Source organism: Mus pahari, chromosome 14 (assembly GCF_900095145.1).
Source record: "Mus pahari chromosome 14, PAHARI_EIJ_v1.1, whole genome shotgun sequence".
NCBI lineage: Eukaryota > Metazoa > Chordata > Mammalia > Rodentia > Muridae > Mus > Mus pahari.
In genome coordinates, this window is record NC_034603.1 from 40,957,062 (window position 1) to 40,982,233 (window position 25,172).

The 25,172-nt window shown below is 49.6% G+C and overlaps 3 protein-coding genes across 4 annotated transcripts; 1 reads left to right on the forward strand and 2 right to left on the reverse strand.

The window, feature by feature from the left end:
* Positions 1-2,949: 2,949 nt before the first annotated feature.
* On the reverse strand, positions 2,950-4,467 carry Emc6 (ER membrane protein complex subunit 6). Its single transcript, XM_021213274.2, has 2 exons — positions 4,371-4,467; positions 2,950-4,201 (listed from the first exon to the last, which is right to left on the reverse strand). The coding sequence occupies exon 2, from the start codon at positions 4,151-4,153 to the stop codon at positions 3,821-3,823; it is 333 nt and encodes a 110-aa protein (XP_021068933.1). The 5' UTR covers positions 4,154-4,201; positions 4,371-4,467; the 3' UTR covers positions 2,950-3,820.
* Positions 4,468-4,532: 65 nt separating this feature from the next.
* On the forward strand, positions 4,533-9,300 carry Tax1bp3 (Tax1 binding protein 3). The gene is made up of 5 exons (XM_029546546.1): positions 4,533-4,611; positions 4,719-4,769; positions 7,652-7,771; positions 7,990-8,067; positions 8,346-9,300. Exons 2-5 carry the CDS (start codon positions 4,731-4,733, stop codon positions 8,481-8,483), a joined length of 375 nt encoding a protein of 124 aa, XP_029402406.1. The 5' UTR covers positions 4,533-4,611; positions 4,719-4,730; the 3' UTR covers positions 8,484-9,300.
* A 993-nt stretch (positions 9,301-10,293) lies between these two features.
* On the reverse strand, positions 10,294-24,916 carry Ctns (cystinosin, lysosomal cystine transporter). 2 transcript variants are annotated; one of them, XM_029546576.1, is made up of 12 exons: positions 24,745-24,916; positions 22,546-22,625; positions 20,001-20,079; positions 18,681-18,765; positions 15,715-15,818; positions 15,456-15,587; positions 14,749-14,848; positions 14,539-14,658; positions 13,305-13,475; positions 12,204-12,321; positions 11,903-12,017; positions 10,294-11,543 (listed from the first exon to the last, which is right to left on the reverse strand). In XM_029546576.1, the coding sequence occupies exons 2-12, from the start codon at positions 22,604-22,606 to the stop codon at positions 11,426-11,428; spliced, it is 1,203 nt and encodes a 400-aa protein (XP_029402436.1). In that variant the 5' UTR covers positions 22,607-22,625; positions 24,745-24,916; the 3' UTR covers positions 10,294-11,425. The 2 variants fall into 2 exon arrangements, with proteins under 2 accessions (XP_029402436.1, XP_021068327.1); XM_021212668.2 differs by having other exon boundaries at positions 10,575-12,017; positions 24,745-24,915.
* Positions 24,917-25,172: the final 256 nt, after the last annotated feature.

Below are 25,172 nucleotides of genomic sequence, written 5' to 3' on the forward strand. Positions count from 1 at the left end.
TATTTTTATATTTATTTTATGTATGAGAGTACACTGTGGCTGTCTTCAGACACACCAGATGAGGGCATCGGATCCCATTACAGATGGTTGTGAGGCTACGTGTGGTTGCTGGGAATTGAACTCAGGACCTCTGGAAGTGCAGTCGTGGCTGAACCATCTCTCCAGACCCGGAACAAGTTAATTTATATTGAGGCCAGTCTAGTCTACGGAGCAAGTTCCAGGACAACGAGGGCTATGTAGAGAGACTGTCTGGAAAAACCCAAAATAAATAAACCAATAAGGAAAGGGCTAGTGGTGTCCAGACCAGGACTGCTCTCAAGGTCAGCAGCTCCCTCACCTTTGGTAGTCTGGGGTGTCACTGAGCCGTTCTGCTTTCCGAAAGTGGAAGCAAACTCAGCTCGCAGCTTCTCTGTTTGGAAGACATGATGGCCAAAGGCCATGCTGTACAGAACTTGGCTGGTTCCTCCCAATTCTGAAATGGCTTGGGGACAGTTAGACTGTCAGAACGAAAATGCCTTTTACTAGTAATAAACTGGTAAAACAGTAAACTAGTAAATACTGAGTTCCTGTTATGTGTCCTGCTCTTGTCAGGTGTTGGACTAAATCCTGTATCGGTGAACAATACGCATGGCCCCTGCCCTCACCTGCTTCTAGTCTGGTAGGTGGTGAATCTTAACCATGAAGTGGTCACACTTGCTATCATGAACCAAATAGGGTGCTAGGGGGCTCAGAAAGACCAGGGATCTTATTCCAGTCCCTCACAGGGCTGCCCACTCTGCCAAAGTTGCTGAGTACCCCCCCACCCCAACTTCTTGCATTCTGCATAATCTTAAGGTAGCTCATCCATCTTATGGAAAACAGCTTATATTGAAAACAAAATAAGAAAACCCAACAAAAAAACCAACCCACCAAAACCTCCAGGGTCTTCTATAGCCCAGACTTGCCTTGAACTCCTGGTCTGAATTACAGCCTCCAGGTGAAACCAGGCTTTTAACTCAAGAACTGAGTCAGGAACTTGAACTCCTAAACTTGGGGAAACACTTTTATTCCTTTCTGGGTACTGCTTGGCTTATTGGCTAGTCTTAGCCCAAGAGCTCCTTCCTATTCTCACCTTCCAGGATCTGAGGAACTCTTTGCATCAGTCTCTAACCCAAACTAGGCCATCTAGTATTGTCCTACAAGCTGTCCCATGCCTTTGGGAGCATCATGATGTGGGCCAACAAGAAAGTGACACACTGGGTGCTGTCAATGTGACAATCAGTCATGAAAGAGCACTGGCCATTGCTTCTTTTGCCCTTCCTCATTAGCACCAGCTGCTGTCTCAGTTGGGGACCCATCATAAAGGTGGAACATGACTTGTTCCAGGTATCTGAGCTGGGGACTAGAGTCTGTCATCACAGCATCTTTTGGAGATGACTGGGGCTCCACATTGTTTCACCCACACCCTCCCAAGGGACAGGCACTTTCCTGCCAGCTTCAAAAGACAAGTGGGCCAAGATGGCAGGCAATTTCTGGGACCCGTCTAACATACATATTTTGGGACACTATAACTTGGTTTTAAAATAATAAAAGGCATCAAGTTTTTTCCCTTTAGGGTTACCCCATGTAGGGGAAAACATTTTTTTCGAGGTAGAAACAAGAAACAATAAGTAATGTGTGACATTCTGTTCCTTGTTATCATGAAGAGATGCAAATCAAAGTGTGGGGAATTTTTTAAAAAATTACATTTATGTGTGTGTGCCTCAGTGTGCTTGTGAAGGCAGAGTTGGTTCTTCGCTTAGACCACGTAGGTGCTGGAGGCTGAACTCAGTCATCAGGTTGGCAGCAGTCACTCTCACCTGCTGAGCCACCTTGCTGGCCCCAAGGAGACTCTTGACAGATGCTAAAAGACAAGGAAGAAGAAGGCTTAGTGGTTAAGAGAACTTGCTGTTCTCTTAACAGAAGACTGGAGTTTTGTTCCTAGCATAGCTGTATCTCCAGCTCCAGGAGAGCTGATTAACTCTGGCCTCTATGGGCACTTGCATATACCCAGCAACATGCAGACACACATACCTATATAGGATTTAGAATAAAAACTGATAGAACAATTACTTCTCGTTGGATAAATGCTGGGAAGCATTTGACATTAGCTTACCCTCTGCTCATAGCTGATAGGTATATAAAAAGTCATCACATATTTTTAAAGCAGACAACATTAGCAACACATTTACTGTTCAACAACAGGAGTGAGCCCTTCCTTCCCACCTAAGAAGTCCCTGAAGAGGTGGGGGCATGCTGGTCGGGATCTTTACAAGTGGGCACTTTGTGACAGGGAGGAAAAGCTATGACCTCAGCTGCTTATTTTTGGCTTTTTGAGACAGGGTTTCTCTGTGTAGCCCTGGCACTCACTTTGTAGGCCAGGCTTGCCTTGAACTCAGAAATCTACCTTCCTCTGCCTCCTGAGTGCTGGGATTAAAGGTGTGCGCCACCATGCCCAGCGTGACCTCAGCTTCTTGGCATGTGAGGCAAGCCTGTGGCCCAGGATTCAGGCTTGGGTGCCCAGGCACAGACCATCTACAGCCTGAGAAAGAGGTCTTAAATTCAATTTTTTGTGTCTTTTTAAAAAAGGGGGGGTGGGGTGGGGGGGAGAGAAGCCATTACACATTGCTCCTATAGTTTCCTCTAAATGCTCATGGAATCAAGGCCAACTTTCTCCCTGGGCCTTCTACTACCTGGTCAGGACTGCCTTCCGGCCTAATAAAAGGCTCTTCTTCCTCTTATTTTTATCTGGCTGTTATTTAGCTTTCTAGTCTCAGATATAATGCTATTCCCTCAAGCACTCCTTGACTCCATTCCCAAGCCTAGTCCAGACCTGGTGCTTTTGTGTACTCTTTTATGGTATCTATATCATCTGTAAAACCAGGTAATGCCCTCTCCCCAGATAAGACTATAAATTCCATGCGCAACATGTTCATTACAAGTCTAACACAAGTATTTATTTTTTCAGTTAAACATGTATTTCATTCTAAAACCCTCCTCTCAAGGAAGGATTACGAATGAACATATATAGTCAGAGGCATTTCAACAGAAACAAACTCATTTGATTAAATGTCCACATAACCTAATCTCCAGAGGACATCGCTTTAGAAAAATAGCTTGCATTTTTTTGTTATAGGAAAGGAGACTGAGACCTGGTGTAACTGGAACGTAGCTGATTTCACTCATATCGGGAAGCAGTGGTTAGTGGGAGGGGATGCTAGAAAAGAACTCTCTCATCCAATACAGCATAAGCAAATAGACTTGCAACTGGGCCTCGGCTCTGCTCCCTTCCAGATGAGCCACCTCTGGCAGAGACAACTAACCTCTCTGTGCTTCAGGTTCTTCATTAACACATAGTTAGCAGTAACATTTCCATCGTTATGGCTAGAATGAAAACCCACAATGCCGGTACACGGAGAAAGCTTAGCAACACGAACTGATACCAGTTCTTAAGATGTTAACGTTAAATTCTCTCATGGAAGCCCTAGAGGTCCCTTTGGATTTACTAGGTGTTAAATGAAAAAAAAAAAAAATGTACAGGCTGTGGTCTCGTACTTGCTCTCCGGGGAGCAAATCTTGGCGACTTCAAAGCTTGGCTAAACATCAAGGTGGGAAAGAACGACAAGGTGTCACACTTCATTTAATCTGAAGAATAATATTACAGGCTCTGTCTTCAGATATAAATTATAACAGTACAGAACAAGCAGCGAATTCCAACAATTTAAAAACTAAGTAAGTCTACCCGGTGTTAATTCTGGCAAGAGCCTTGCCGATCTGTTTTAAAGTCACCCCTGCCCTCATTTCAGTAGACGTGCACCATGCCATAGAGGAAGGTCCAAAAGAGGACGTAGGTGAAGAGGCCTCCGATGAGGCCTCCCGTAAAGAGAGGTCTTCGTGACTTAAAATATTTGTTCCACCTCCTTCCCGCTTTGAGGATGAGGAGCAGGGAGAGCAGGACGGAGGCAAGCAGGTAGAAGATGAAGCCGTAGAGGCCGGTGAGGCCGAGGATGCCGGCGGTGGCCCCGGACAGCGCTGACACCGAGGTCCGGCAGTAATCCAGGACCGCGGCGTTGCCTCGCACGGCTGCCTCGCTGATGAACGGCGGCCCTTCCCGCTTGGCCACCACCGCGGCCATCGCACCCGCCGGGGCTCCGCTTCTGCCTTCTCGCCGACTCACGCGGAGCTGTGAAGAAACCCGAGTTACAAGTGGCGCCCGAAGCCCGGCGAGCTGAGCGCACGGCAGCGCCTCCTCCCCCTGGGACCTCCGACCTCCACGGCGCGCCGAAGCTGAGGCTCGGGCCGGCCCGGGACAGCAGCACAGCAGCACACGCCCGACAGGCTCGCAGAGTTACCTGGGACGCCGCGGCACACAGTCCCTCGTGTTCCCTCAGACAGGAAAAAGCGGAGAGCCCCGCGCCGCCATCTTGCGCTGGAGGAATGCTGGGAGGGCTCGGTGTGCGCAGGCGCACAAACTCCGCCCCGCCCTCCTACGCTTGCGCCTCGGGCACTCTCCTCCTCCCGCCCCGCTTCAGCACACAAGTCCCGGGACTCCAGAAAGCCCAACAGCGCTCCAGATGCTGATTGGCTTCTTAAGTATTCATAAGGGGGCGGGCTGAGCAGGGCTGCCCTTTGTTAACCAGGGAGGGTGCGGCCGCGGGCATTCTCGCTGGGGGTCTCACCGGGCGCTGTCGCCTTGACAGATTTCGTTCGAAATGTCCCACGTCCCGGGCCAGCCTGTCACCGCCGTAGTGGTGAGTGCGCTTGCGCGGGCTCCTTCTCCTCTTGGCTCAACCCCATTTCGCAGAGCGGCAAACTGACATCTAGACAGACTGAGAAAGTATGGGACCCGGGGCTCCTGCGTATATTCCGGTGGCCGTTTCTGCTTAACAATGCTGCAGCCTTCCCTGGCCTGGAGAGATGGCTGGGACCTAAGAACCTCCCGGGACCCTGGACAGAGGCCAGATCCTGTGCACTGCTGCCGTCGGGTGTGGATACCTTTTAGTAGGCGCAGACCGGGAGGACGTAGGAGAAAGGCTGGTCCGTGGGAGTGTTAGAAAACTCCCCTGCCCTGGGCCTCCGTGTCCCCAGCTGGGAGGCCGTGGGGGGCGGGCGCCAATGTCCGTGAGTTGCAGCCTCTGGAATGAGGAAGCGTTTCCTCTGCTCCAGCCGGCACGCTGCCGCCGCCGCCTCCGAGCCCTAGGAGATTTAGGGGGTGGGGCTGGCCAGAGTTTGTGCGCCCCCTTCCCGCTTCTCATCCGGCTTCGCTGCTCTTGGGACAGACCCCTCGAGGGTTTAGCTTAGCTTAGTCTTCTGAACTTTTTAGGGTACTGAGCCCTTGATGCATAGTGTCCTTGTGCATGACACTTAAGGTTCTAGATCTTTCCAGGGCCTCCTTCTGGGTTTGTCTTGTGTATCAACCAGGTGTATTTGAATAGGCAACAGGATGGAGGGATAGATGTTACAGTCTGATGGGGGCGCTGGCCAACCCTGAGCAGCTGAATCCCAGAGAGAAACATCAGTACCCAGTTTCCTAAAAGGAAGCTTTTAGGAAAACTAGATCAGATCACTCCCCAGACAGGGCCTTACTCTTAAGCTTAAACTGGCCTTGAACTTCTGGCAGTACTCCCTGGTTAGCCTTCCAAGTGTTGGAGTCACAGGTGTGTCTTGGCTCCTAACGCTGGAACTGTAGGTATGAGCCATGTTAGATGGGTGTGTTAGAGGGCGGGGGCAACGAAGCTACTGATAAAGGTGGCTTGGGAGGGTGAGCTTCCGGCTAGAAGGATGTATTGCTGGGCCAATGGAGAGCTTCCCAGTTTTACTCAATTTGTACCAGCCTGATTTTTCTAGGGTCCTTCCCTGGCTGCCCCAGAAAGATCGAGTTTCACCCTATCTGGAAAAGGAGGGTGTAATTGAGGACCTAGGGAGAGCCACTTTGCTGCCTGACTTCTCCCTTAAGTTAGGGCTTTGTCTCTTTGGGCCTTGGCTGGTGGAAGTGAAGGAAGGTGTGTGTGGACGTGAGCCTGGAGGCTTACACTTTTGGACAGGAAGCCCCAGGTGAAAGGGCCTTAGGCATCATGGTTTTTCTTCCTCTTCCGTCTTGGCAGGCCGGTCAGAGTTTTCCTTAAAGCTGTAAGACCACAGTCCTCCAATCCCAATGCCAGGTGCATGTCTGAACATAGCAGGCAGATGTGGCCTTTCCCAGTCTTGGATTGCTCACGGGGTGGAGGTGCTTCCTTCCCAGCCTTACCCCCTCAGGTAGAGTTAGCATCCTGGTTCTGTTCCAGCCATTTTGTTAAAACCATTTCAAAAGCTTTCCCCTGAACTCTGGCCCCACTGATCTGCCTCCTGGAAGCCCGTGCAGATGACCCCTGACACTCCTCTACCTGGGTCGACGCCTGCATCTATCCTGTCTGCTTCTCCTCCGTCATCTTAACCTTCCTAATCCTACCACCCTTTAATACAGCTCCTCGAGTTATGGTGACACCAACCATAAAATCAGTTTCGTTGCTACTTCATAACTGTAATTTTACTACTGTTAAGAATCATAATGTTAAATATCTGCTTTCCAATGGTCTTTGGTGACCCCTTTGTAAGGGTCATTCGACGCCCCCCCCCCCAGGGTCATGACCCACAGGTAGAGAAAGACTAGCCATTTGCCAGGGTGCTCTGCTCCACTTCCTCATGACCAGTCCTTGTCTACGGATCACCAGGTATAAGTAGCTCATGTCCTCAGGCCTCCATCTCCCACCCATAAGACATCCAATCCCTTCCAGACAGCTCCAGTGATCATTGTAGCACCAATGCCTCACCTCACTCCTAACTCCTCTTTGAATTCCAGTAGGCTCAAGATCGAGGTCAGGTGGTGACACGACCATTTCCCAAGGCTGGGTTCAAATGATCATTTTGTTGAAGCCTTTCCAAGTCTGGAAAGTTATTGAAATTCTCAACATTAGGGGGGTAACCCCTGGTGGTTGGAGGATGCTTTCTGAGGGCTCTCAAAGAAGCCTGCATAATTGGAGACCTTAACCCCAGAGTGTGGTTGAGAGAATCCTGGAACATTCTTACGACGGCATAAGAACAGGTCCTGAGGATTGGAGAGATGCTATGATTAGGCCTATACCCTTTCAGTTCCTGTGCTGTACACACCAGTCTCCTTGGCCAGGAATGCCTTCTCTTCTTTTCTGTGCGAGTTTCTTCTCTGTTTACCCCACGCACCTCCCGGCTTGCATGCTCTCTTGTCTGGCAGGGCTTGCTCAGCAATCTGAGCTGCCTCAGCAAGCGTCTGCATTTTCTCAGGGCTTGATCTTTTCTGACCTGGGTGGTCCTTCCTCACAAAGATGAGTGTCTTTCCTGTAGTAGCCACAGTACCGTCAGAATACATATTGATCAGGGATGGGAAATGGGTGTGAAAAGTTGCAGGCAAAGGGCTGTGTGTAGAGGTCCCCGTGGCTGGTTTAGATCCAACCGCCAACCTAGATAGGTAACCAGCTGGATTTCTACAGAGGGCCCTGAACTCTTGGCATAGTTCTAAGCTGGCCCAGCAGCCTGAGGTTGCTGCTGGGCATAGAGATTAGATCTTGCCCCACCCACCTACCTATCCATTACCCTCAATTTGCTTTTTTTCTTTTACCAGCAAAGAGTTGAAATTCATAAGTTGCGTCAAGGTGAGAACTTAATCTTGGGCTTCAGTATTGGAGGTGGGATCGACCAGGACCCGTCTCAGAATCCCTTCTCGGAAGATAAAACAGACAAGGTGAGAGTGCTCTGGTCCCAGGCCTCCCCGTGGGGAACAGAAGCTGATCCTAGACAATCCTTAATGATCTGGTAGGATTAGGTAGAAGGCACGCTGAGACAGCCTGGAGGAGCAGAGGTGGCTGTCAGCAGGCTGGAAAATCCCAGGGGCAGCTACACTGATCCCCACTTGGCCCAATCCAGTGACCACAGGGCTTTACCTGCACTGCCTTTTTCCAGGGCATTTACGTCACACGAGTATCTGAGGGAGGTCCTGCTGAAATTGCTGGGCTGCAGATTGGAGACAAGATCATGCAGGTATGGTTGTCCCAAAGGAGGGAAACAAGTTTTGGGTGAGAGGGGCTGAAGCGCTTGGGGTTGAGGGTTGACCTAGGGTCAGAGAGGAGCAGCTCATCGAAATGGGGTTTGGAAGCGATGCAGATACTGCATCCAAGGGAGCTGGTTTTCCTGTGTGCCTCTGCTAAAATGCTTGGCACCTCATCTTTAGGGGATATTAGCTTGGGTAGCTTGGGCCCCTCAAAACCCTGTTTGCAGATTGTAGAGGGTGAAGAGCCTGTGTTTTCTCCTTGGGCCAGGTGAACGGCTGGGACATGACCATGGTCACTCACGACCAGGCTCGGAAGCGGCTCACCAAGCGCTCGGAGGAGGTGGTCCGCCTGCTGGTGACTCGCCAGTCTCTGCAGAAGGCCGTACAGCAGTCCATGCTGTCTTAGCAGTCAGCCACGGTCTAGACTTGGGCCCGCTGACCTTCTTGTACAGTGAGAACACATCCACGCTCTGTCTCTAGTTCTGGCTTCTGCTGTGTGCTGGGCCCCAGCTCTGAGGGCTAATAGCTGATCCCAAAGGTCCAAGCCAACCTTCTCATCCCTCAATCTCCCAGCCTGAGGCCATGGGACCAGCTCTTTCTCTTGGGATACTGAGGACTGGAAATAAGGCCTGGAGTAGTATCCTGTCTTCAGTAACCATAGGCCCAGCCAGACCTCCTAGGGGTTCTGCCACAGCGTAGGCTGGGCAGTCAGGAAACACCTCTGAGAGCTGCCAAAGCTTGATGTGCCACCTATGTAGGGTCCTTTTCTCCCAGTTTGCTCGGGTTAAAGGGCTTGGCCCTGCCCTGTCACCTTCTCAGTGCCTCTCCCTATACTTCCCTCATCATGGTGCCCAGCCTGGGGCTGGACCCACATATGCCAGAGACAGTATGAAGCCCACCTGGATGAAGAGGGCAGGCTCCCACTCCCTTCATTCCCCTAATGGGTGCTGGCCTCCCCACAAGTTTCAGGACTGACATTTCAAGGCAGCTCTCAGGATTGCCATTTTTCTCTGCACCTGTGGGTTTAGCTTTTGTATTTTTTAAGTTACAACTTTGATACAAAAGTGTTTTTATCTTACTGTTTGAATTGAGCTTACTAATCCACACACCTGGAAGCAGCAACTTGTAGCATGTGACCAAGCCAGTTGGTTACTATGGAAATGGGGCAGTATGATGCTATCCCATGTTCAAGACTTGTGTCTAATAAACAACGCTGGAATTCACCAGGGGTTTCTGCTGGATGTTGGGGAGGTGTCTTGGAGGGTGGTATGTTTTAAGGATGGCTAGCTTGCCCCCTGCTGTTCTGGAGTAAAGCCCAACTCCTGCTAGGCCTCTTTGTCTGGAAACCATGTTTCTGGTAGTACCTTAGAAAGCTCACTGGGGACACACTGTGGCTTTGCAGAGACCACGTTTGTGGAAACGTCCAGAAGCATCTTACTACAGTTATGGGAAGTCTGAATTATATTTGTTCTTGTCACTGTGAAACCTTCATGTGCCTCTGTGCAGCCTAGCTTCAGTTACCACCTGAGAGGAGCCTCATGTGCACTCAGGTTCATGAGAAAAATGCAAGGGGCCGAGAACTGGCTCAGTGGTGAGCTGGGAACTCTAGGCAGATGCGGCTCAGGGGCCTGCCTACAGCTGCCAAGCCAGAAAAGGGGAAGGAAAGCCCAGAAGGCTGAGGTGTAGGTCAGTGATAGAGTACTGGCTGACATGCTCAGAAAGGCTCCAGAATTTAAAATCTGTATTTAAAGGGTAACACCCAATAACTCTCTCTTCCTTTTCTAATCTTTTTATCTTATCTCTCTTTCTCCTTCCTTCCTTCCTTTCTTTTTTGGGGGTGGGGTGGGTGGGAGGGGTGCTGTTGAACCCAGGTCTTAAGCCTGTACTCTGAGCAAGCATTCTGCCAGTGAGCCATATCCCTAGCTTGCCCTTTTTGAGACAGAATATTGCTGTGTTGTTCAAGCTGGCCTTGAACTTGGTGGCCTTATTTAGTCTCAGCCTCCTACATATCTGACATTACAGGTATATATTATTGTGTTCAGCCCAATAACACATTTTATTAAAAAAAAAAAAAAGTCATTGAGTGAAGCGAGCTATGGGCTTGACCAGGCTGTAATCTTGACTCTAGGAAACAAGACATTAAATTAGAGATGTGTCAGTCTACAGAGTAAGATCTTCATCATCCCTGCATCATGCCCCACCCCACCCTGAACCTTCCAACCCCTGCTCACACCCACAGCTTGAGCATGCTGATGGAACCTTGGTACTGACAGATAAGGCACCGTGAAACAAACCTACCTGGCTCTGGTTGGGTAGGCATCTTGAACCTGTGAGGTCTTTCCCGATCCAGTGCGGGTCAACATGCAGCCACCTCAAATCAGCACACTCCACAGCCCTATGTATTTCTTGACATAGGTAAGCAAGGTCCTCAAGCCCCCAGGACTTGGTTCTGAAGGCCAACATAACTGCCTTCAGCATCTAGTAAATGTTCCGAGTGTACAAATAGGAAACAAGCCACCTTTTAATTAAGGACACACACTCCACAAAAATGAAACAAAACAAGAAAAAAATATAAAAGAAAGAAATACAAGTATCCCTCAATATTAGTCTTAAAACAAACAAAAGGAACAGATTGATAAACTCAAGGCACACCCTGGTTCCTTCCCTACCTGGCATAGGAAGAATAATGGGATGAGAAGGAAGGAGGTGTGGGATCAGAGTGGGACCAAAAGCAACACAGGAGGTAAGCCCCTGTATTCTGAGGAGCTGGAGTCTCAGTCTGGGGCTGGGGAAGGAGGCCTCCCTTCCCTTCCAGTGCAGCTTACTGACTGACTGACTGATGGGCTTCTAAGGCACTGGCTGGTCCTGAGTACCTGCTCCATAGGTGTGTAAGGTTAGGAGGAGTCTGGGGACTCAGATGGCGCTCCATCCAACTCTCAGAAAGTGGAGGTAGGAAAGATGGCAAAAGAAAAGCCATTTAAAAATATCCCTTGGGGGTAAAAATAAAAATAAAAAAGTTACTGTGGTATCTTTGTGCGCAAAGATCCAGAGGGCAGCAGGTATGGGTCCACTTCAGACCAATGTGGCAGGCACCTCAGGGATCAGAAATATACTTTACCAGGCACTGGCCTGGGCCACTTGTTCTGCAGTTACTAGAGCAGTGTTATATTGAATGAGCATAAGAAAAGTGGCCCCGAGAGAGAGGACCCCAAAGCCTGATCCCACAGTTCTCTCCCCTCCACCACCAGCATCAGCACCTTCAAGTCCATTGGCCACAGCACCTGGCTGCTCGGTCCCTGTGAACACTGCGGGTGGGACAAAGCACCCTTGGCTCTCCCAGTTGCAAGGTTAGCTTTTCAAGCTGCTCCCAGAAATATTGGTGCTTTGGGGCAAGGTCATCAGCTGCAAACATGATGCCCAGTTCTGGCTGGGATGGCTGTCTAGACCTGTGTGTGCTGCCTGAAGCCTTAAAGAGAGAGAGATGGCGTATCAAGACGCAGGAGGGCTGGGTGCCTCCAGCAGAGGGCTGGAGCTTTTAAGCTGGGAGAGACTGCCTCAAGTCTAGCTTTTGGTCTCAAGCAGAGTCAGGTGGCTGTTCCAGAGAGGGAGTCCTCTCCATGGTTCAGGAGAGGCCTGGATGGTGGCAGGCAGGCTGAGCTTAAGGCTTTTGGCTCTCGAGGAAGAGAACGCTTCTCTGTTGGCACAGTGCTCCAGCCCTGCGCGCCAGCTGCTTCTCTTGCCTTTGCTGGATACAACCTTTTCTACCAGGGCCTAGGCCCTGGCTGTTTACACTGGGTCTCTGGATTCTAGTTCAGCTGGTCGTACCCTGGTTTCTTCCTGTACAAGTAGAAGTGCTGGATGAAGAAGACAACATCAAAGAAGATGGTGAAGACGCCAAGTCCGAACTTGGTTGGGTCTCCGAAGATCAATGTCCATTGGTCTGTTAATAGCCAGAGGGGACAGGATATGGTTTTAGGCTGGAAGTACTTAAGGCATGTGGATGTGTGGGGGATGTGGAGCCTCACCCCCCCCATTTGCCCAGGAACTGTAGAATCTAGGGGTTCCCAGGAAGCCCCTCTGTCCTGTGCTTCCACTCACTGTGTAGGAGTGGCTTTGGCAGACTCACCATTATTGTAAGACTGGAGGAACATCTGGAGGAGGCTAAAGCTGCCCCCTGTAAAGTCCAGGAGCACACCGCCAATGCTCCAGCCCTTGGTGCTTTTGTAGTAGAAGTTCATGTAGGCCTGGGGACAGACAGATGGAAGGCTGTGAAGGGCCAGACAGAAGCACAGACGCCTGTGACTGGTACTCCAAAGGAGATCTGTTCATTCTTCTCACTCATACAGTGACCTCTGGGCCTTGAAAAACAGTAGCCAGAGAAAGTGTGTACGAAGGGCAAGTGAAGCTTCCTGTCCCTGCCCCCCCCCCCCAATCTCTGGGTTCCAATGGGGTGGGTGGGGGTGGGGAATGCTGCCTAGTTGCTTCACCTTTTAGAGTAGACACAGCCCTCTCTGGTTTTTAATTTTATGCATTTAAAAACAAAACAAAACAAAACAAAACAAAACAAAACAAAACAAAACAAAACAAAACAAAACAAAACAAAAATCGGTCTCTCCCTATGTAGCCAAGGGTGGGCTTGAACTCATGATTCTTCTCCCTCGGCTTCCCAGGTCCTCGGAGTACTAGGAATACAGGTATGTGCTACCATGTCTCACTGGAACTCTGATTCTTCTTCACAGTTCCAGTGACTCTGTCCTTGATCACAGCCTGGGCTCCACACTATATAGGAATGTGGCTGGGAGCCAGACTTTCTGGTGTGGAATCTGGCTCTAGCATTGGCACTAGGGCTATGTAGAAAAGCTACTGAGTCCCTTAGTTCTTCCACCTGTAAAATGGCCCAGCTGCCACCTCTGACCTGCTGGTCCCCCTTGGTCTCTTGGGCAATCCCCTCTTCTTGTTGCTCCAGCCTCAAATTCTTCCTTCAAACCCACAGTGCACTCTGAGCGTCTCTGGCTGGTACCATCTCTTTTCCTACCATCCAGGAGGAAGTCTTGGTCTTTTTGGTCTTTTCCTGGTTCCTCTCCTGATCTTCCTCATTCTACCATATACTTGCTGTTCCCTTTCCTTAGCTTGGGAAAACCTGACCCAGGAGAGCAGAGCTTGGGTTCGGTACCTCTTGCCTCTCATACTACCATCCATATGGAAATGCAAGAAGGCTCTGGAGTACCTGTGGGAAATACTTGATCAGTGTGATGATGAGCTTGATGTAGGAGAAGCAGAAGAGGAACTGGAGCCATGTGGTGACACCGACTGCAGCCACAATCATGGTGACTAGGACAAAGAGCCATGCGAGTACCAGGAAGCCAATGGAGGGCCATGACACGCGCTGGTTGCCTCGCTGAGGATGAGATGGGTGCAGTTTGTAGATGTGGATACAGAGGTTGCTTCAGGGTTTGGGGACAGGGGTACAGGGTGAGTGGGAGGGGAGGGCTGGAGGCAGAAGCTTGGCCTTGGTATAACCTGTGTAAAGAAGGGGCCAAGGGTACTGGAGCTGTGTCTGCACAAGGCCAAGTATGGTAGGAGACAAAATCCAGAGATTACTGGGCTCTACTTGGGTAGTGGGTGAATCAAAGCTGGGCTGGGATGAGGTGCAGAGTCCCCAGTACCAGCCCCATCCTTTTATATAATCATCCTTTTATATAATCAAGCTCTCCTGTTTCACCCATGTTGTGTCCTCCAGTCTCTGCTGACCAAGTTCCGATTTGCAGAGCTGGGCAGCTCAGAGCTCATTTGGAGGGGGCAAACAGCACAGGGGCATGAACCCCAATATCGGAGGCCCAGTACCTGGTTGAAGCCCAGGGGACTTAGAATCTGTTCCCATCCCAGATTTTCTCCAGACACGGCCCCCAAGTGAGGCCCCTTCAGCTGAGTGTCACAGGGAAGGTATAAGAAAACCAAGCTTCATGAAAGTCACATAGCCCCCACTGGGTGTGATGTGAGGAGGTGGCACATGATTGGAGGTGACTGTAAAGCTGTCCCATCAGGAGTGCTCCTAGGAGACACCAGGACTTCTTAAAGGTACCCTTAGTCCATGCTGAGACACCATGTGACAGAGAGAATCCAGGTTCCTCCCACCCTCCCAGGAGTTGGCTCCCCACTGGTACCCCTAACCCTGGGCCATGCCTATCTGCCCATAGTGTCCCTTGCTTCATGGTGAATGACTTTGCCTTTCACTTTACCAAGGAACCTCACATACCCGTGGCCCACAAATACCATTTTCCTGACACACTCCCTCAATTAAGCCAGGAATAGGACAGCAAAGTCCCCCTCCGCCCAGATCCACTCAGCCACAGAGGGCTGGGGGCATCATGCCACCATCCTCTCAGGGCACGCAGGTAGAGTTGGGTGGGGGTTGGCTAAGGACACCAATGGCCTCCAGGTCACCAGGCTTCACTGCTTACCTCATACAGGCAGCACTGCAGGATGACAATCAGGGTGAGGGCCACGGCATGCAAGCTGAAGAAGGCGTCATTACTGTCGACGGGGTTCACACCATTGGGGTATTTGAGGAGAAACTCCTCCTGTTGGGGGGTGAGGAGAAGCTGAGAGGTGAAGAGACACATAGTCACGCATGGGCTGGTGTGGGATGTAGGGAGTGAGTGATACTGTACCTGGATGTAGGGCACCCACAAAAGACCGATGTTGAAAACACTGTAGGCCACGAAGCCCGTCAAGTTCAGGGCCAAGAAGTCAAAGCTGAGACCAATGACACTGCAGGGGGACAGAGGGGAACAAAGTGGGTCAGGGGTGAGGCAGGGGACCCCTGGGATGGGCGGGGCATAGCTCCTAGGACACGGGAGAGGCGGCCTCAGCACCATCCTTAGAGATCTCGCCGTTACCATAGCTGATGTCTTTTTACTGGCTCTCTTGAGAACCATCTCCTCCTCCCCTCTAATACTTCAGAGGCTTCTCCTGGAGGCCCTAGGAGAGGGAGCACCCACTTCCTTGGCTCCCTGCTCGGCAGTCCTCTAAGAGACCCAAGACCCATGTGGCAATGTGAAGACAGGAGAGCCAGTCCTTGATCCCAGACCTACTTTTACTTTGCTAAGTCAAAGCACAAGTCTTTGTCTCTGGGACTGAAAGCTGCATGGCACGATGCCCAGCCTTTCAGGGACAAGGGGCTTCAGGGCAGCTTCTCCTACCCAGCCTAGTTATACTTAGCTGAGAAGTTCCCATAGAGAAAGGGTGAACTGGGCAAGGAACCAAATAGCTAACAGGGAAAATCCCACCCTACTAGCGGGCATGGGGAGGTGTAGGGGGGTGTCTTCCTAAAGCCTCACAAGGGCCTGCAGGGACAGCTATCAGCTGGGCAGGTTACCTTTTCCGTCTCCAGTTCTGGATCACTTGTGGGTAAAAGGAGACAGACCAGGCCATGAAGTAGATCCAGCCAATCACCTGGTTTATGATGCTAACAATTCTGCTGTGTATCACCAAGAACCGGATCCTGGGGCTAGAAAGGGATTTGGGGTCAGGACGCATTTGGGGAAGGCTTGGGAGGAAGTCCCCATGGACATCTGTGCATGGCCACCCTTCCCCCTACGTGAGGTCACTTGGGTGGGGGGTGGGCACCAGCCTACCAGGTCTGGTTGGAATGATTTCCATGCAGAAAAACAGTCACTTGTCCAATATTTTGAGAAGTCACTTGGAAAGAGGCATTTTTCTCTCCGCGAGGCACTATGACCTGTTAGGAACACTGAATTTGATCTGTGGCTGTGTATAATTATAGGGTTTAGCTCCAGGCAGCGAACCAGAGAATGGGGTAGGGGCACACCACGTTTGCTTCTGCTCTCTGAGAACTTGCTAACTGGCCACAAGAAGCACTGGGTCGGCTAACCTGAGCCCCACCTGCCATGTTTCCACATGGCTATCTCAGCAGAACTGTTGGCCCTCCCTGGCTAATCACTGAAGGAGTGTAAGATAGCTGTCTTTGCCTCGTTGGTCACGCTATCCCAGTTTACTCATCTGTACATGGGGACCATACTAGTGCCTTCCTCACAGTGCTGTTTTGGATGATGGTGTCCCTAAAGCTTACAGTGTAGAGCTGGGCACAAGGTGGGCTGGGAGTGCTTCCTATCATGATGTATTATTTCTATTTCCGTTATTGGGATGCTTGGTGAAACCCATCAAAGGATGTTTCCTCATGCTCTGCTTCAACTGCCTAACAGCAAAGCAGAAGAGGTGGGGCCACAAGATGCTTCTGTGGTCATGTCTGCTTGATATTTATCAAAAGCCCTGTTCCCAGAAGATGAACTTAGAGCCTGCCTGTGCCATCTGATTTTTTTTTTCTTTTTGGTCATCTTCTAGCCATACTGAAATCCCCTCAGCAGGGAGCTGGATAGCATCTGTATGGAACCACTTTCCCCAATCACCCTCTAGGTCCTACCCTCAAGCTATGTTACCCTCAAGCTATGTTGTAAGTACCACATGGATGTGACTTATTAAACAACAGTGTGTGTGTGTGTGTGTGTGTGTGTGTGTGTGTGTTTTAAAGATTTATTTATTTATGTTATGTATAAGAGGGCATCAGATCCCAGGATAGTTGGTTGTGAGCCACCATGTTGTTGCTGGGAATTGAACTCATGACCTCTGGAAGAACAGACAGTGCTCTTAACCACTGAGCCATCTCTCCATCCCCACAACAGTGATTTCTTTCTCTCTCCCTTCCTCTAGTTTTCTAGGGCAGAGTCTTGCTATGTAGCACTGGCTGGCCTGCAACTTACTATAGAGTCCCAGCTGTTCTTGGACTCACAGAAATCCCCATGCCTCAGTCTCCTGAGTGCTGGGATTGCAGGCACAAGTGTGTGCATCTAGCTGCTTTCCCTCCTGCCCCACAACTCAACTTTGAGATCATCCTGCTTTCAGCTCCCAAAGGATGGGATGCAGGTTAGCAGGGCTTCTTACTGAAGACTCTCAAGGTCCTGCCAGGTTGATGCCAGCCATTTAATACTTGTTACTATTGCTTTTAATCCCCAGAGCGTGGTCCAGGAGACTATGCCTATAAATGAGGAAAATTCTGTTGGGCTGAAGTCCCTGACCCAAGGCTTCCAGGCTGAACTCCTAAACCACCTGACTCCCAGGTTCTAACCACTGGCTTCTTATATCACAGGTACAGGACAAGGATGCTTAGCTCTGGACAGGGAGGGGACAGTGAAGCAGGAGACCGAGAAGGTGGGTTCAGGTGTTCATAAAGATCATCTTCCACAAATGGATTGGCTTTGACTCCCACTGTTAATTAAGAAAAAAGCTTGGCCTATAATACACATACAGGAAAGTGCACACATCACAGCTTGATGAAGTGTCTACAGACTGCACACATTCAGCCTCCAGAACAAGAAATGAGAATTTCCAATACTCCAGAAACTCCATTCTACCCCACTCCAGTCTCTTGACCCTCAGGATATCCACTGGCCTGACACCAAGGATTCAGTGCTTTGTATTTTATGTTCAAGGAAACTTAAGCTCGTGTGTGTGTGTGTGTGTGTGTGTGTGTGTGTGTGTTTAACTTCTTTTGCCCGATATCCTTGACTTTCATGTATTTTTACAAATGGATACCCTTACTTAGATGTTTACATCTAATCTAACTTATTGATGTCTGTTCTGAGAGTCTGCAGATCAAGCAAAACTTAAGAGTCCTTGTAGCAGACCTGCTGTTGGGACCATCCATGTCTTTCATTGTGTTGTATGCTGGCCTCAGCCCTAAAGCTGAGAGAGGGGGAGGGGCAGGGGAGGGGGAGGGAGAGAGAAAGAGAACAAGGTAGACACAGGTGAAGACAGAATGAACCAGAGAATAAGGAGGAGGCAGAAGATTAAAACATTATTGCCAAAGTTAGTTTGAGGCCAAGCAGAGCAATTCAGGAGAGGCTGAGAATGAGGCCCGTTTGACTCAGTTTGAACCAGAACAGCTGAGTTGAACCAGCCAGCCAGAGATCAGAAAGAAGAAAGGGTGAGCTCATTCAGCAGTAAGTCAGAGGCTGAAAATATTCTAGGCCTAGACAAGACTGTACGGAGGCTAAAGCTCCCAGGACTAGGCCTAGGTTAGTTAGCTTTGAAGACAATTATGTCAAGAGAATAAAAGTACTTTTACATGTGTGTGTCTGTATGTGCGTATGCTGGTGCCAGGGGCTGATGCTAAGGTCTACACTGAGAACCCCATCATTTCCTAAAATGTTACGAAGTAAGGCTGATATTTCCTATCCGTGGATGTGGCAGGGCCTTAAAATCCTTTAGAACTTCTCCATTCTCAGAACCACCTTTGCCTCCGGCCTCTGTTTTGGCACCTGACTATACACCATACCCTATTATTACTGACCATACTTATGCTGTAGGACTGACCCCAGGAGCTAGTCATCCTATTGGATGGATGAAAGCTTCCAAACTGTACAGCAGAAAACGCTCATCCTGGAAGAGTGCAGTAAAGCCCTAACCACAGATGTCTAGGGTGATGGCATGGGGCGACCGGGTAACTTGTTTCCACAAGCTCTTAGTTAAAATGTGCTTTGTTGCCTTGCACGGCCTTAGGTGTTAGTGAGGGTCTGTTACTTACTTCATCAGGAAGCTCCACAATAGTAAGATTCTTTGAACGAAATGTGATTTCAAAAGTGATCACCAAGGTCTCATTTAGTGGATGCCTACGGAGGATAAGAGCCTTGTTACTACTGGGAGGTTGGACCCTGTAAGACAGCAATCAACCCTCTGGACCTCATACCAGGCCTTCATGTCTCTAGAAATCAGGACCAGCAAGGGCAATGTGCTCAGATTATACATGTCCAACCTCCAGGATTTCCGAACAGAGCCCCATTCTGCTCCCCTCCAATCTCCTGACCCTGAGGAGTTGCTGTTTTTATATGTTATCCACACATGATCTGATAGCCCAGAGTTTTTTGTGTCTGCCATCTTTTGCATGGCTTTATGCTTTAACTTTCATTGTTGTCTGAGAGAATACTGTTACCTAGATATTTGCCCCTGATCTGGGAGAGGTAAGAGGTGGAACCCTGTTCTTGCTCTATCAGGAGACTAGATGTCCCTTTGGGGTTAGGTGAGGTGGAATGCTGGCTCTGAATAACAGGGACGAGGGGGAAAGGCCTCTGGTTCTCTGCCCCAGTGGGAAAGGCTCCTTTGGTAGGGTTAGGTCTGAGCAGGGTGTGGTGTGAAGGCCAGCAGGGACTGAAGGAGATGAGGCTCTCTGGGGAGCAACCACAGGAGCCTCAAATGTGCCTCCATTTAAGGATTCCAAAGGGGAGCGGGCAGTAAGCATATAGGCTGGATGGTTTACATGAGGTAGGTGTGCAAGGCACAGAGGACAAAGGGCAGGTCTGTGAGGCGGCCTGGGTGCCAAAGCTTGGGCTTGGGATCAGGCTTTGCTGATGAGGAAATAAAGGACATTGACTCGGCCGGGAGCCACAGGCATGGTGGAGGGTGAACCAAGTCAGGACCTTCAGGCCGAAACCAGTAGGTGTCAGCAAGTTGGACAAAGGCAAAGTGTGAGCTGGGACAAGTGGGACCCTTTGATACTGTCCCTTTGTCTGCTTTGGCAAGTGACCTCGGCAGCGCTGTGGTGGTGTCAGTAGTTCAGCTCCTTGCCCCTTCCTCTTTAGAGTTCTGCTCAAATACTTATTCTTGGGAAGGGCCTTGGAGTGTGGCATCACCTGTAGCCACCTGAGGACTCGCCTCTCTAGAGGGAATAGCTCATGTTTCTTCTAGACTCTGTGCATGTTTGACTCTGGGACCCTGCTCTGAGGTCCTGGACACGAACTTTTTTTTTTTTTTTTTTTTTTTTTAATGATGTCCTACAACAAAGAGGTACGAACATCACATGCAGACTGTGACAGAGGGGCTGAGGACAGAACTGGGCCTGAGAACTCACCCAAGGGTGATGCCGATGTTGGTTGAACTGCCATTTTCCAGCTTCACAGTGGGAGGAGCAGTGAGACTGACAGTTGACTCTGGAAAGACCCAAGGCAATGGCATGAGTCACCATCATGTCAGAGAGCTCAGCCCACAGGGAGAAGTGGGCACCCGGGCCTCTGCCATCTGAACTCACCAGCCCCTGCTCAGTCCTGCTTCCTAGGTCTACTTCCAGGCTTACATTGTGCTCTTCCCATGTCTGCACCAGGGCCAGATGGCCACAGGCTAAAGGAGGAACTAACTCCTCCTCCTTCGCCTCCGTGAACAATCTCAGTTCCCCAGAAACAGTTTAGGAACTACGAAGCCCAAAAGTTATTAAGAAAAAAAAAAAAAAGAAATTCAAAGCAACATCTGTGTTTGGAAAGGGCAGACTAGAACCATCTACCTCAGCAGATGGACAGTGAATGGGTTCCCTCTGAAAATTTGGTCTGGCCTAATTCTTGTATTCTGAGATGGGCACAAGGCCTGGCTAACATATTTCTAAGGAACCTTCAGGGCTTCCCTGCAGACTCAGCTCAACCCATGCATGGTTCCTTTCCTGAGGCTGTCTTTCTTCTGGGGACTGGAAGGTAGTGGCTAGGGATCTATGCTTTTCACTATCAGGGCTTGCTTCTTGGCATTAAGGTGCTAACCTGGGAGAAGGTGGACAAACAGGCCGCCAGGGTGAGGGAAGTAGGTTTGGGTCTTAGAAAGCCATTCTGGGGTGAGGGGCAGACTGGGAGTGCAGCTCGGAGGTAGGATGCGTCAAAAAAGTCAGGAGGAAGAAGGGAGAGCAAGTACCCCAGCACACTGTGGTTACAGGGGATGGCTCGCTAGCTTCCTTGAGTAGTTTCTGTATTCTTTGACCTCCCCTGTCACTGTATCATCTCCAAACATGCTCAAAGCTTCCTGGCATACTTGCCCCTCTCACAGACTTCACATCTTAGAAGTCATGATCAGGAATCCAGACTAGGAGAGGACATCTTATGTAGCAGAGGAAGTGTTCAATATGGTAAAGATGGCTCTCATAGGGATAGAAACTACGGGCCTCTACCCAGAACCTTCCACAGCATGGATTAAGAACTAGGACCCGATGTTTTAGAGCTCAGATTGGAAGAAGGAGCTTCAGTGTTTCTTCCAACCTCCTCAGTTGGGTTCTCTCCTGGGTATTTCCACTGATAGTTTTTACTCTTCTGTATGGACATTTCCTGAGAGAGTCACCTCATATCTCCGGGTGCTCACTAGTTTGAAACTCATACTTTTGGGCTCAGCTCTGCCACATCTGAACTGCTTTCTCCAGCTTGGTCCCCATGTATAAATGCAGATGGTGGCTGTCCCCAAGTTGCAAGTCTCCCAGATGTGACTCTTCATAGTACACAGTCTCAAGGCCCCTCACCTGGATGGATTGTTTACTCAGGACAGATTGGTCCCTATAGCCTTCAATTCATTTTTTCCCCCATAGCCCATGAAGGCCTTAACTCTGTGATCCTACTGCCTCAGCCTCTCACGTAGCTGGGGTTATAGATCTAAGCCACTGCCATTGGCGAGTACCCACTCTGCACCCCACCTTATCCTAGCCATTGCTGCTGGAACTTTTGGGACTGGGGGGGGGGTGAGGTCTCACTATGTTGCTAAGTCTTCCTGGAACAAATGGACACAACCGATCTTCCTCTCTCAGCTTCCAGAGTGCTGGGACTATAGGGACACCACCATTTCTGTTTTTCTCTCTTAAACCCACCTGATAATTATCACAATAGGCAATGAGTAATTTCCAGTCCTATTTTAAGTCAAGGAAATTCCTTCTAAGAGTAAAGGAGCCCCCCGCCCCGCCTCCCCACATAGCCAGAAACGACTGAACAAGAGCTCAACGCTACTCTCGTTGGGTTCAAAGCCAAGGCTATTACCACTAGACTGAGCTGCCACAGGCAGGTAGACTTTTCTTTGTCTGTATCTGGGAGAACTAGGTACAGGGCCTCCCTAGTATCTCCCAGGGCCCATAAACCTCTCTGCAAGGTCTAGAGGGCAGAAGCACAGGCTATTCTTTACAGATACTATCTCAGCTTGGTGAGACTCGGCGAGCCAGTCATACAGGCTGACTGAGGAACCAACTGTTACCTGTGCTGATACCGAGAGGGCAAGAGGGACCCAAGGGTAAAATGCCAACGATGCCTGGGACCATCTGGCTCTTTGTACAGTGTCCCTACACCAGAACTGGATCTGGCTACCTCTCTTGAGTGGCAGGCCAACCATCAGTTGCCTGGACAGCACCAAACCTTCGGTGACAAAGAGGTTACTCTTTACAAATAATTCTTGAAGTTTGGTTCTTGAAAAAAAAAATTATCACATTATATAAATAGTATGAGAAGAAAATTATATCCCTAGCAAAATTAAAACCCACCACAATATGCCTAGATATGAAAAGCTGAGGCAACATACTATTAATACAATAGGGGCATTAACTAAAAAAAAGTTACTCTTTCCACTATTTCATTTTTACAAAGCTGAGAAGCCAGTCTTAAACTTACCACACTTCTCTGTGAACGTCAAGAGGAAAAGGGTCAAAATAAGCAGCCAATTCCTCCTCATGGTCTCTGACTTCTCAGAACTAGGAGGAAGAAGGAGCAAGAGAGAGGCATGTTAAGGTTGGATTAGCTCAGCTCTTGATGGACAACATGCTCCCTGATCCATGACAGGGAGACAGTTCATAAAGGGCTTTTCCTCCACACCTCTGACCTCACAGGCTTGGCATCACAACCTCCAGGAAGGAGACCCCGGAGAGGACCTATCTATGTTTCATGTAATGGGCAAAGCCCACTTAGAGCAGCTATGTGCGTCGAGTAAAGGCCTACTCCGAGGATGTGAACACAGGCCTGCACAGGGAACTCAGCTGCATTCTGCAGCCAGTTAACAGGAAAACCAACCAACCAACCAACCACTGGCAGTGTTCTTCTCTTTAAAAAAAAAACACAAAAAAACCTTAGGCTGGAGAGGTGGCTCAGAGGTTCAGAGCACTGGCTGTTCTTCCAGAGGTCCTGAGTTCAATTCCCAGCACCCACATGATGGCTCACAACCATCTGTAATGGGAGCTGATGTCCTCTTTTGGCTTGCAGGCATACATGCAGGCAGAATGCTATATACATAATAAAATAAATAGAAAATAAATATCACTTCTTGGAAGATAATGACTGTTTCCAAGTGAAATTCAAACACTCCGTCAGCAAAATGTCCCTCAGTGCTAAAGGCTAAGACATCTCTGAAGGAGAAACCCAGAACCGATGGCGCCTACTATGCTAAGATCAGTTGGTTAAACACACAACTAGGCTTGTAAAAAGTTACAAGACAAGGTTACATGACATGTCATGCCCATCTTCTGGTGTGTGTGTGTGTGTGTGTGTGTGTGTGTGTATGTGTGTGTGTTTACCATCTTCCACACCTCAATCAGATGGCACACTTTCAAGAGCCTCTACTACCCCCCACTCAAGAGATCTCCTGTGGCAGCTTCCCTTAGTCAGGTGTCTGAGGTAGTCCTGTTCTTGGTCCATAACCTGGAGCTTCTTCTGTGGGAAAACTCTGTTAATTAAGGTGGAAGTCCACCATGGCTGGATAGCCTATGGGTTCAGCATAAGTGGAACTTCTCATTTGCTGACCTTGTCTGGCCCCCAACACAGACCTCTACCTGATGAATGTCACACAGCCTTAGTAAGATTACAGGATCAATTTCCTCCCTCTTGATAAGAACCCGTTAAGTGAGCACCTGAGATTCCTGAATTGCTTCCCCTTGCTAATGGGGCATTTCAGTACCCTAAGCCCTCAGCCAATGACCTTTGCCTATCTTGGATGTTCCTACTCTCAGTCCCCAAAACTTTATAAGCTGGTCTTGGAGTGGTCATTCACCATACTCACTCACAGGGCTTCCAAAACCATGCCCATCACTCTTTGTCTCTGCTCCCACTGCCTCACCCCCTATGGACCTAATTGGCCACAATCCATGAGAGTGGGGAGACCCACATTCCTCAAGGGATTGCACAGATCTGACAAGGAATATGTTCCCTGGATATGTACTATTTAGGTCCCAGGTTTCCCATTTACTTGTATGATTCTGGAATACTTATTAACCTATGTTTCCTAATGGGGAAACAGGAACAGTGGTAGTTACACCACAGAATTATAGTGGGATGAAATACAAGGCATACATTCTCAAAGGGGCTAAAATAGGCTCTGGAGGCCTGAAAAAAAATTAGCTGTAATAGTTGCTTATCTCTTTCCCAAACGTCATAATACAAAAAATAGAGCTTACCAGCTGTATTAAAGGTTTAAGGAGGTAGATTGATAAAATAACAAAAAGTTGAGAAACAATGAGGTAATGTTATTACTACTACCACCCAGGGCTCCCAGCAAGCTCTCAGAGCATAGATAGTTATTTTCCTCAGTATTATTGAAAAAGGCAAAACCCAGGTACCCTCTCATTCTCTGGGAGAATCAACACGAGCTCCTGGAACGGTTCTAGCAGCATCTACCCCCAACCCCAAGATACCTATCTGCACATTCCCAAGCCAGATTCAGGCGGCGCCACTTACCGAGTAGTGCCACCAACACCCTGGCCCTACAACCCGGGGATGTGAGGATCTGGGTTGGGGCCAGAGGCTAGAAACCCAGGCGCTGGTAGCGTAGGTTGCCCCTCTGAGGTGCGGGGCTAATGTCTGTTGGGGTGGGTGGTGTCCTACCAGAAAAGGGGGTAGCTGTCCCGATCGCGATGGTTCTCACTTGACAGCTTCCCAGGCTTGGTAGACCGACCTCACCGAAAGCAACAATCCCGCACCAGAAACCGCTGAGGAGTGTAAGGGACTCTTTGAGCTCCGCCGACTTTGTGTGAAAGAGGGGCCAGCTGTCACCTGACCTGAACCACCTGACTTGAAGCCCGGAGCCCTGTGCATGGAGCTCTGGAAGTTGTAGTTTTCACGAATACAGGCGGTTAACGCTTGGTGGGGATGAGGGAAGGGTGGAAGGGCGAAAGAGCATTGGCACCTTGGGGCTCGGATGTGAGGGGGGATCTAGTCTCTTGTAGGGGAGGCAGGGTTCTCGAAGTCTCTGCTGTCTCCCTGAAACCCTGTGCTCCTTGGCGAAGACCCTGGGACCCCAGGCACTGTCCCGG

Bases quoted from the DNA above. Each gene is read 5' to 3' on its own strand.
- Tax1bp3 (XM_029546546.1), top strand. From the start codon at position 4,731: ATGTCCCACGTCCCGGGCCAGCCTGTCACCGCCGTAGTG. The intron at 7,772-7,989 runs GTGAGAGTGCTC...GCCTTTTTCCAG, and splicing joins CGGAAGATAAAACAGACAAG to GGCATTTACGTCACACGAGT. The intron at 8,068-8,345 runs GTATGGTTGTCC...TCCTTGGGCCAG, and splicing joins TTGGAGACAAGATCATGCAG to GTGAACGGCTGGGACATGAC.
- Emc6 (XM_021213274.2), bottom strand. From the start codon at position 4,153: ATGGCCGCGGTGGTGGCCAAGCGGGAAGGGCCGCCGTTCATCAGCGAG.
- Ctns (XM_029546576.1), bottom strand. From the start codon at position 22,606: ATGAGGAGGAATTGGCTGCTTATTTTGACCCTTTTCCTCTTGACGTTC. The intron at 15,588-15,714 runs GTAGGCTGGTGC...ATCCCTTTCTAG, and splicing joins AATCATTCCAACCAGACCTG to CCCCAGGATCCGGTTCTTGG. The intron at 13,476-14,538 runs GTAAGCAGTGAA...TCTCATCCTCAG, and splicing joins TGCAGTGCTGCCTGTATGAG to CGAGGCAACCAGCGCGTGTC.